Source organism: Protomyctophum parallelum (genome assembly GCF_964188405.1).
Source record: "Protomyctophum parallelum genome assembly, chromosome: 11".
NCBI lineage: Eukaryota > Metazoa > Chordata > Actinopteri > Myctophiformes > Myctophidae > Protomyctophum > Protomyctophum parallelum.
Window position 1 is genome coordinate 14,469,260 of NC_139707.1, and position 11,756 is coordinate 14,481,015.

Genomic DNA, 11,756 nt, shown 5'->3' on the forward strand with positions numbered 1-11,756 from the left:
GTCAAGTGGCATTTCTTCCTCAGCCTAGTGGGAATAGGCATGCACGGCTTGGGAAGCCGTGGATACTCACCTGTTTATATGTAAATGAGCCTCATTGAAAAAAGTTATTAGCATCTTCAGAGAGTTGGCCATAACTGAAGCACATTTATAAGAGGTGTCATCCACTCTCTAGTGATCATGGCAACAGTGATGTAGGACAGTGACTCCCAAACCTTTTTGATGATAAGATAAAGAAAGATAAAGAAAGAAAACTTTATTGTCCATTAAATTGACATAAAATGGAAATTCGTCTTTGGCACACCGGCAGTCAGTTACAACAATAAAACATAAAGAAAAATACACAGGTTCATTAAAATACTATATAAAATGCATTCACATTAACACAGCAACAGTGATCATGAGCAGTGGGGATTAGACTATCTAGCTAATTTTGCCCTAAGCCTCCTGCCCGATGGCAACAAGTCAAATTCAGAGTGAAGAGGATGGGTAGAATTATTGTAAATCTGAATTGCATTTTTGGTTATGGAGCGGTCCTGAAGTTGCAATTGTTTGTCTCCAATGATCTTACTTGCCTGGTTGACTACCTGGGTGAGCTGATATTGGATTGATCGGCACCCAAACTAGTGAAAATAGCCGATCTGCAAGCTCACAACATAAAGTTTGGGCGCTTCAATGCATCATTGCAGAAGTGGGGACTGGCAGACAGTGCGGCATGTGAGTGCGGTGCCCCTGAGCAGACCGCCGACCATGTCATCTTCACCTGCCCCTTACACAGACCGCCCTCAGAGGCCAGCCTCTTTGACCTGGGACCAGAGATGCGGGCGTGGCTCCACGACACAGAGTTGGACCTCTAACGTTACACGAAAGAAGAACAACAACATAAAGTAGCAATGCGACACTTTGTGAGCGTGTAGATCTGCTATTTTCTCTATTGCTTGTGTGTCCGGGGAGCTTGTTTTACGATTCACCTGACTATGGTGTATATGGTATAATTGGGCATAATTGGGCTCATTGTCGACCCTCAACCTTTGACCACCAAATTGCACCGCACAAGAAAACATCATAAAGTAACTTTTCAATGAATACCATGCACATAAACCTACAGTAACCAAGTAAACACACATGTATGCTAGATATACACATTTACTCACGCATGGATATAGTATAAAGCACTATACTCTTTTCCTCACATTGTAACCTACAAACTCCTGTATGGTAATTGGTAAGGTACAAACAGGTGTACAGTAGCCTACAGTAAAAGTCATATGATCAACACAACAAGTCATATATGATCAACACAAATTGTGCTACTACAGTAAATGGCATTAAAGTGGTTCTCTGGCTCATAAACATATAGTGGAACGGTTGGAACCTCTTCTGGTGTTAGCATATCTATCTTAAAAGTGCTATGTGGTACCCAACCTTGGAGCCCCCTTTTCTTACATCTGACAAAGCTGAGACCCCCTATAAGCCCTTGTAACCTACGCCAAATAGTGAAATAGCCAAGCAGCTATCTTTTGCTATTTGAAATGTTTTGTAACATAGTTTACACCATGTTATTAGTGTGCTTCACAATGATGTTACATTTGGGAGTCAGCTATGGTTTTGTGAAACACGTTTAACAATTGTGGACTACCTTAACTCTGGCGTAGCCAGACAACTATTCCACAATCTCTGAATGCTATAGAACTACAACTCCCCAAATACGAGCAAGGAAGCTGTATAATTTACATTCACGAAAATATATTTTAATATCCATTTCTGCTAAGGTGCAAGGCAGCTATATATGCTTAGATTATTTTGATTTCTATTAGGATACATTTTCACGACTGTAAATTAAATGGAAGTGGGGAGGAGGCTTCACTTCCGCTTTATCGCGTGCTAATGAGCAGAGCTTCCGTACTCCAGACTGTATGACGGAAGCATTTGAAAATTGCAGGAGGATCTGGCCAGGCGAGACTATCTCCAAACAAACAACCAAACAGACAAACATCTTTGCCAGATACAAAGAAGATAAGTAAAAGACAAAACACATATAGGGAGACAGGAGGACAGGCGACAACATCCATCGATTCCTAAAACACTTCTTGTCCAGGGCCTGTCAAGGAGCTGTCATCCAGGGGAAGGGTCACAGCTGAGACCTGGATGAAATGATCAGACGTGGCCAGTTGGTCAGAGTGTTGAATGAACTGGTCAGACTGTTGGATGAACTGGTGGTCAGACAGTTGGATGTACTGGTCAGACTGTTGAATGAAATGGTAGTCAGACTGTTGGATGAACTGGTCAGACTGGGCCGTATGGAGGAGTTGACTGTAGAGGAGGATGGCAGACTAGACAGGAGGTAAAATGAGAGAGCTATATTTAAAATAACATAGCACCTTTTAACTATACTGTGCCTATTCTGGGCATATACTGTAACAGGAGCAACATAGTGCAAACAAATTATATATACAGTATATTGCAAAAAAAAGTCAAGAAATAGCAATATAGCAGATCTACAAGCTCACAACATGTCACATTGCAAAAAATAAAGTCAGTTGACCATCAGAGTCACAGGTCAAATAAATCCACCAACCAGAGTTTTGGGCAGGCGTTGTCGTGAGATCAGCTGACCACCGTAGATGACCAATCCCATGAGGAGAAGTGCCAATAGACAGAATACACCCAGTAGGCTGAGGATGACATATACTGCAGGACACATTAAAGTACAGTTACAGTTGAATTACAGTAGGTATTCCTACATCATGCTAGAGCAACCAAGGGCAGGTTAACCTCATGCAACATGCACTCATGGAGGCTGTAACTGCTGTTGCATTATGAGGAAGTAGCATCATCTCATCTGTGCCTAACCGATGGGACTGATATGCCGAATTAGTAGGTGTAAATGTGGATAGAATCAAGGTTGAGCAACTATATGGCATATTTATCAGTTAAAAATATTATATGGATCTTATAAATACCAGCTGCCAGACATGCCTGTCAGCTCTGCTGCCCGGGCAGGTCTACTTGCTTTGTGTGGCCTGGAGCTCACGTTGCTTTAATAATTATGAAGCATCTGCATCTCTCCTCTTATCTGGGAGGATATGTTTTGTCCTTGCAGCTGCTTCTGGTCCTTGACTGAATTAAATACATGAATATCCTTTTGGGAAATGTACACTGTCTGATACGTTTGATATTTTATAATATCACTATTTAACGGTTTAAGATTCAAGTGGGTTAGGGTTTATTTGTCGCTCCCTCATACAGATACAAGTAGCCATTGCTGGTTTTAGTTAATTAACATTTTATTTTAACCACAGTAACCCTTGTGTCCCTATTTTGGGCATTGTTTTAAAGAATTAACCCTGATGTACCTGATTGGATGGTGGGAGGAGGGCTGGTGAAGGCACAGTTCGCTGGAGACGGGATGGAATTATGGTTAAAGATCGTCGTCACGGTGACTGTCACACAATACTCCACCTCTGGCTGCAGGTAGCCAATCACAATGTCTTCTTGGTAAGGTAGGTTGAGAGTGAACTGTAAACAGAACAGACATATAGGGCTCCATTAAGCAGTTCAAATAATATTACTAATCATATTACAGTTTTATGAGCTGGGGGCGTGTGGTATGTCATATTGCAATTTTGGGCATGTTAAGAAGTGCTTTCGACACCCCGTGGATTGCGCGAAACGGCCTTGAATTAGTCATGGGTGTGTTTAAGGAGTGTTTGAGACGTACCCAATCAACATGTCCGTACTATTCTCTTTACCAGTCAGCTGATGTCACATACGGAATGCGCACTTTGGGGATCGTGGTATTACATTTCTTCAGGCTGGCACCATAGAAGACATGACATGACTTGGTCACATTTGGGTTAATTATTCCTATTGCACTGCATGCTGTCACCTTTATGCCTCAAAATAATTTGTTTCTATTGAAAAACACCAGTAAAATAACGTTTATTATATTTTATTTCATTCAAGTCATGATGAAGGAATGAGTTGAATGCTGCTGCTTAATGCTGTGCCTGTGGCCCCGATGGTATATGGTCTTCGCTCTTAGCATTTTATTGAAGAAGACTTGAATCGGGTGTGATACAGCATATGAGAATTAGAATTATGGCCGTTTCTAATCTCAACATTTTGCAAAAAGAGGCTGTTGCCATGTCTCATAGAAACAAGTAAATAGGTCTATAAAAATAAGCGCATATAACAGGGGTCTGTAACCTATTTTAAATGAAGTGCAATGTTTTTATTTTCTAGATAGTGAGTCTGCCATATCCAGATTAATTTTAATGACACCACATTAAAATAGAAAAACATATTTTGATTGTCCACAAATATAAAGTTCTTCCTTCTTTTTAAATATGTTCTTGCACATTGTTATAATGATCATTATATATCCCCCTGCAGTCAGAGTTCATAGTTTTAATGAATGAATGTGATGCATTGTGAGCTGGTATAGATCTGCTATTTTCAAAAGTAATCTAAAATTAATTTAATTTTTGGATTAGCGTCCTTAGTTGGGCAAATGCATTCATCTGGGGATCCTTGACATGGGAATGTGCTGTGTGAGGATCACTGGTTTAAACAACATTAGGAGAAATGCCCAAATAACCACTTTAGAAACAAGAAAAGCAACCACAACTAGTACAACTAGTCAACTACCAATATTTACAAGCAACTTTACAGAAAAAGAAGCCGCTTATAATAAACAGACATGGCAACACTCCAGCAGTCTCCCAGAGGCTGTGTAAAATCAAACAGTGTTTTTTGCGTTTATGAGGTGGTCAGACCCACGTCTAATCGTTATGCGCCGAGTGTTTTTAGGTCAAGGGGCTTAATAGCAAAGTGCGCAAAGCGAAAATAATTAACATATGGACACTCCCACAATGCTAAAATATTCAGGAACGCGTATGCCATATGTGTGTGCGTTCAACACGGGCCGATATGCCTTTCATTATACGATTGTGCGCAGAGCGAGGGCAATTTATGTATTACCCCATTGTAAAACGGATCTTCAAAATGGCACCCATACTCTCAATGACGCGACCCCGTTTTCTGCTCCACAAAGGGAGGGGCTGGAAGGAGCGCCACAGAGTCGGCTCAAACGAAGTTCGTAATGTTTGACATGGCAACTTGTCTCTCGTGGATCAATTCGCTTCCGTCCACCTCCGTCGCGGTCTAAAACTATAGGGTGAAAGTCCCTCCCTTTGTGTGTCAGACAACTGTCGCCTGAATGACCAGGGTTTCCATAGCAACAATTAAATACAATGTCAACCAGCCATTTCCCCTATCACCTATAATAAAGACTCATGGTAACTTTCCCAAGCTTTTCTGTTCCTCGTTTCGGCTGGTGGTTCCTAGATAGAGGCTGATCGATGTCAGCCTGACTTTTTTGACGACATTTGTATGTGCAGTTATGCAGCTTCTTAGTGGATTCCTTTTCAGGATACTACATTACATGTATATCAATATGTTTTACTGTCCTATTTTGTCGCAGTCAGGTGCAAAATGTCTATTACAAAAGATGTGCTGTTTTCTTGCAAAGTAATAATAATATTGAAAAGGGATGCCAGGTTAAAAGTGGTTAACTGGCACAATAATGTTATAAATTGAATTTGAATTGAATTTGTCATATAATTTAATGATTTATTTTCTTTTTCTTACTCCCCTGCATTCCAATTCAATCAATTTGAGGGTTGTTGATATGAAAAGGTTTGAGAACCACGTAGACGAGGCTGTGTTGAGATGCAGCTCTGTTCATCAGCCGCTGTTTCTCCTCGAACACAGACAGACATAGTGCTGTGATGATGATGATGGGAAGGCGTGGGCAGAACCACAGTGCTGTCGAAATGCAGCCCCTCTGGGGGGGGGGGGGGGGGGGGGGGGTAGACACAGTCTACCAGCCAACAAGTGTGACCTTCAATATCCTGAACGGCTTTTGCGAGCGCCTCGCCTTCTGTTGCGTTGTGGTGTTTCAGTTTTGATTTCTTGGTAGTCTATACTGTTCCAACTAGACAATGAGGTTCTGAGAATATCACAAGTGTGGAAAAAACAAGTAAGAGTCTTGCTTATAGGGCAAGACCCTAGCTGGAAGTACCCTCACTAAAAACGCCGGGACAACGCTCCACACGTCCCAAACTCTTCTCCCTTCTGGCTCCAAAACTGTGGAATGCACTTCCCATTGCAGTCAGAACTGCAGCATCACTCCCAATCTTCCGCCGTAGTCTAAAAACCCACCTTTTTAGACTCCATCATGGCCCATAGCACTTACCCTACCCCCTTAGATAGCATTTCTGTAGACTTAGATAGCATCTGATACAGACTTATAGCATGTTATGTAGACGGCACTATAATTGCATTGTATATAGTCATAGCACGCCATAGTACATATGTATAGCATAGTAGTATATATATATAGTTTATCTGTATAGTCTCATAATATAGATATTCCACTGTTACTTTCTTAGCTTACGCATGTTTTATGATAAATGCTTTTGTTCTTGATTATTGTAAGTCGCTCTGGATTAAGAGCGTCTGCTAAATGCCTAAATTGTAAATTGTAAAGACCCTTACTTGACACGTATACTGGGGGTTGAACCACTGACCTTCTGATGACGTATAGACTAATGTTATCTTATTTCAACACCTCAGTTGTTCATGTGAAACTGAGTGTACCTGTGCTCCGTCCCTGGTCCTGCGCACCAGGCAGGTGAGTCCTCTGTAGACCTCCAGGAGCTGCTGGTGTGACTGGTGCCCCATAGGGATGGGAGGACTGAACTGCAGGAGAAGGCAGTTTCCACAACCGGAAACCGACACGCCAGGAGCACCCAGGACAGCTGTGTGCGGTCAGGGGTTAATGGTCACACAAAAAACGAAGGGGTTCATTTAATAGATCTATTTAAAGTGTATATTTATTTCTATATGGACTGGATATGCATGTGTAGTAATATGTGAATGCAAATTCTATAGTTTGTTAAAAACTACGGCTTGTTCAGACCAAAGATTTGCAACACAACAAAAAAGTTTTAGAAGACTGTAGATCAAAATGGCAGTGGTCTGAATCACCCCATTGGGTTGCATGTCATTGTCAACTGATGCCGGCTGATTGAGTTGCAAGAGATTGTCTAGGCAAGTATACACTGACCAAGTATACACTGACCAAATACAGTATACACACACACACAGACAAGTGATGTGTGAGTCCATCAGATTTGTTTTTACTGAGGGAGAGAAAAAAGATAGCAAGCGAAACAAGATAAAATAACATTCTCCGTTTTCTAGCTAGTACATTCTCTAGCTAGTAATAACATTCTCTAGCCAATCATTTTAGATTTTTGCGTTGCCGTTGGTACATCTGCTATTTTCTGAGGGGCACTAGCCCCAACTATGTCCAGCTTTGAGGGTTTGTGTAAACACAAACATTGTGTTAACACAAACATTGAATGCCATTGACAATGAATGGCCAGCTTTGAGTGTTTGTAACATTGCGTAAACACAAACATTGAAGACAAAAGTGAGGACGCAAATTGTGATTTAATTGGCCAGAATGAGATGATGTTTGATGATGTATGATGATAAGAGCGCCCCTCACTTATACATATACACGGGTGTTTTACATTTTAGAAAAATCATGGAAGTGTGAGAACTACTGATTAGAATGGGCCTCAGGCACTGGGCTAGAGGCAACATAATATTGTGTGGGATCTCACTGTCTCTGAGCGGCTGGAACAGGCCAGAATAGGTCCAGTTTGAGGTGTGGGTGAAGGTGAAAGCCTGGACTCGACCTTGATACTCCTCCAACAGCTCCTTGAAAAGTATGGTCACGTTACACACCTGGCTGGACAATAGACTCTCACAACCAGCGACTGGCTTCCACTTGCTCCTCCTGGATGGAGTGATACAGAGAGAGAGAGAGAGAGAGAGAGAGAGAGAGAGAGTGAGTGGGCGAAGGAAAAGAAGTGGGGGGGAAGAGGGGACAGAGAGAGAGAGGGAGGGAGGAAATGGAGAGGAGAGAGAGAAAAAAAGCAAAGGAAGGAACAGTCAGGATACAAGTAACGACAACAGTAACACAGACATACTGTATCCCATAGACATGTCCAGCTCATGTCCAATTCTGATGAAGACTCATTGTGTAGAGGGGAAAAAGGATGGGCCTATATTAGATAGACCTCTGCAGGACTCCAGTCAACAAAAAATAATGTTTAGGGTTACACCCTGCAATGTTATAGGGTTCAATTGGTAAAGTGGTGCTGTATCCCATCCTACAGTACCTGAGGCGGAGGGTGTGAACTCTATAGCGTGTGTCTGCAGGCATGTCTGGAGCAGGCAGCCAGGTGAGCCAGTGTTCCATGTTCAAGGACCTGACGCTCACATTGAGAGGAGCCAGCAGAGAACCACCCACTGTTGGAGAGAGGGGGGGGGGGGGGGTGGACCATCGAAAACATAAGCTTAACCCATTAAAACCGGGAACAAATCTGCCATTTTAGATTGAATAGGCCTATAGCAACATGCATTTAGCAAATAACTCTAGGGATTTAGAACAGTCCAAAGTTTAGAACAAAAATAGCAGATCTACCATTTACTTTGTGCCGTGCTGTCAGCTTGCACATCTGCTATTTTTTAAGTTTTTGAAAAATCTTGAAAGCGTTTGATTAATTTCGATTTATTTTTGGGCACAATCAAATCTTCTCTTCTGGGAGTCCCTGACACAAAACATTCTCAGATGGTGGTCCACGGCCAAATGCATATTCTTTTGGGGGTCCTGGGCACAAAAACGTTTGAGAACTGATTTATAGAATTACAGGAAAACCTAGAAATAGTGTGCAAAATAATGTGTGCTTAGTGTTTACAGGATGATAATGTTGCCGTCAGGTAGAACCTTGTATCTCCATATTTTTGTCATAAAATCAGCAAATCTACAAGCTCGCAACACGATGCGATGTGACACTGTTGTGAAATGTCTATGAATAAACACCTTTACAATATTGCCCGACTGCTATGACAACTGAATAACATCTGTTCATCCATCCATCCATCTAAAATAACAAATTGCTCATACTGTCATACTGACTAAGAGGTCAATAGAAGAAAGCAGGATTGAGTCACCACCATAGTCCTTAAAAGGGATGGAATTGATATTATGACATTATTATTCTTATATATTTTGTTTTTGTTTTTACCAAAAAAGAAATTGCATCCCTTTTAAATACATGCACAATGACAACAAACATGCACGCACGCAAGCACAAATTACATTAGACTCATTTCCATTACAGGTATATATGCTGCCTGTTAAAGAGGGAGACAGAACCATCAGAGAAGTAATAGTATAATAGTAATAACATTAATAGTAATAATAATAGTAATAACATGAATTGTTAATTGATGATTATGATGATAATAATAAAATGCCTGTATATCTATCACATTACACCACATGCCTAACTACAGTATATGGAGCATTATCACAATGTGATTGCAGTGATCAAATGAGAGCAGGTTATCTCACTGTATCTTCATTACCACAGTGTGAACAGAGTAGAAGTAGAGGCAGAGACATCCAGGTCGTCATTAAGAACCATCCATCCACCCACAGAACCAGGCTTTTCATGGCACCGCTAAGGCTCACACCAGCTGATGAGACTGTGTTTGACTTAAAACACAACCTATAGATGAGGACGGGGGAGATCCCACTGTTGTGAAATGTGCAATAAGGTTAAGTTTCATTTTCCCCACTAGTCCCTCCCAGGGTCTGTTAACCCAGAGCTCATATATAACTCCTGAACGCTCCGTCTCACTCACACAAACACACACACATTGGAAAACGGCAGGATTGACTTGGGATCTTTGGTGTATGTTCAATACTTTTGTCTTAAATATGATTCTTGATAGTAATAGTATATGGTACTTTGTTTAAGTTTAATGAAGGGTTAGATTTTAAACATAATGCATGAATCTATAAAGACTTACAATGACATAAATAGCAGATAGTCTAAATGTTTTAGAGTAGAAAAATGACATATTTAGCTAAACAGTGAAATATGAAGACTCCTTTGATCTTGGCATGAGTATAAACATGGTTTTCTGGTCTTTCATGAACAAATATATAAAAACATGGTAAACATGCATAATACGAAACTGTGATGTGATGATAGTGATTTGTAAAAAATAGAAAAAGAAAAAAAGAGGTTGTGGCAGTGGTACAAAATTAACTCTGATACTAAGTGCAGGTGTATTATGACAGCATACTGTCGACATATGAAGAGATCCATGCTAAGATACTATTCATTTTGGGAGAAGAAATTACTTGAATAATTTAGCCACTTAATGTCTTTAAATTGTACAAGAGCCATGCAGTCTGTGTTGTAATTGGAAAGCAAGGACATGTCCACTGCTGATAACTGTAATGTGTTCTTAAGTCTTGTGCAACAAATTGTCTTACAATTTCAAACGGAAAACTCTTCATATGCTGAATGACAATGAAAGAAAATATGGTAACATGAATATATAAACATACAGTAATACAGAAATGACACAATGTAAAGCAAATGTATAAAAAAATATCTGGACCTGTGTGTTCCAACATTCATCATAAAATCCAACATTTTGATGTGTGCACATTGTGCTTGTAACTTTATGAAGTTCCACAAGCATATATATTCAATTCTCAACAACCTGGCTGCAACGTCAATAAATAAGTATAGCCATGCTGGCCCAATGTGGCCGATAGATCAGGAGTCGCTCTCCTGTTTCCTTAGCATGAGGCAGCAACGCTAGAATGTCACATGATGTACCCTGGACATCAATCCAACCCTTGATGCTCAGTGCCATTGGGTACAATTTTTATAGTCTTTGTTATGACTCTGCAGGAGATTGAACCCTCCAGTCTCAGCATGGAGTGCCACGGACACTAAATACAAGGCAAGGCCACTGAGCTGGTTTTCAAAGGACAACAGTTAACAAATAACACTTTAAGGAATGTTGCTGCTTTTAGTTTGCTGCGAATAATTTTAGGTAGTCTACTACTGTTGTATTGCCAACAATTGTGAGGGTGTGAATTCTCGAGACACAGAACACATTGAGGAAATGCTTTGTCATTTTTTTACCTGTATTCATCACAATAGAATGATAGAATTCTGGCAAAAACGTAATTAAGATAATGTAGTATTCAATGATGATGACACCTTCACCTAGTTAAGCAGTTAATATTGCTTTCACTAACCAAAGGCTCAATGTGGTTTGTGGAGTCAAACATAATTTCCAAATTGTGGGTTATCCTCCAAAACAACCAAAGTGTACCTCATTTATGCTGCAAAACATTGCTGTTTTTATCTTGCCAGGCAACAGCTAATTTAAAATGTCACAAGTGTGTGCCTAAGAGTTTCTTATTTCAGGTTTTATGAGCTTGCACAACCACCCACCTTACTTGTAATGTGATGTGACAATAAAGATTGATTCTGATTCTGACAAGCAAAAGCATCATCCTCCATTATCATTTCATTCAAGACATGATTCGAAGATCCATGCGATTATCGTCAAGTCATCTGTACTGAAATGTGCACCATTGCATGATGTTGTTACTACACAGGTTTTCAAAGTGAGGGCACTAGGTGGCGCAAAACAACAAAAATAAAGTATATATAAATCTATAAACAAAATAATTAATAATAAATCAAATTCATAGCATTATTGTTTGTGCCAATATAATGTTTTACATTTAAAGACGCAATATGGGGCTGCAGTCAGAGGCTATGGCTATTGGGGGTCCTTGG

At 40.4% G+C, this 11,756-nt stretch overlaps 1 protein-coding gene across 2 annotated transcripts; it reads right to left on the reverse strand.

Moving 5' to 3' along the window:
* Positions 1 to 2,073: 2,073 nt before the first annotated feature.
* Positions 2,074 to 9,632, reverse strand: LOC310867189 (interferon alpha/beta receptor 2-like). Of its 2 annotated transcripts, none has more exons than XM_083777048.1 (7): positions 9,494 to 9,632; positions 8,256 to 8,385; positions 7,695 to 7,870; positions 6,661 to 6,821; positions 3,354 to 3,516; positions 2,576 to 2,688; positions 2,074 to 2,330 (listed from the first exon to the last, which is right to left on the reverse strand). In XM_083777048.1, coding segments are annotated over exons 1-7 (999 nt in total). In that variant the 5' UTR covers positions 9,495 to 9,632; the 3' UTR covers positions 2,074 to 2,075. The 2 variants fall into 2 exon arrangements, with proteins under 2 accessions (XP_083633174.1, XP_083633173.1); XM_083777047.1 differs by having other exon boundaries at positions 9,508 to 9,561.
* Between the last annotated feature and the right edge of the window lie 2,124 nt (positions 9,633 to 11,756).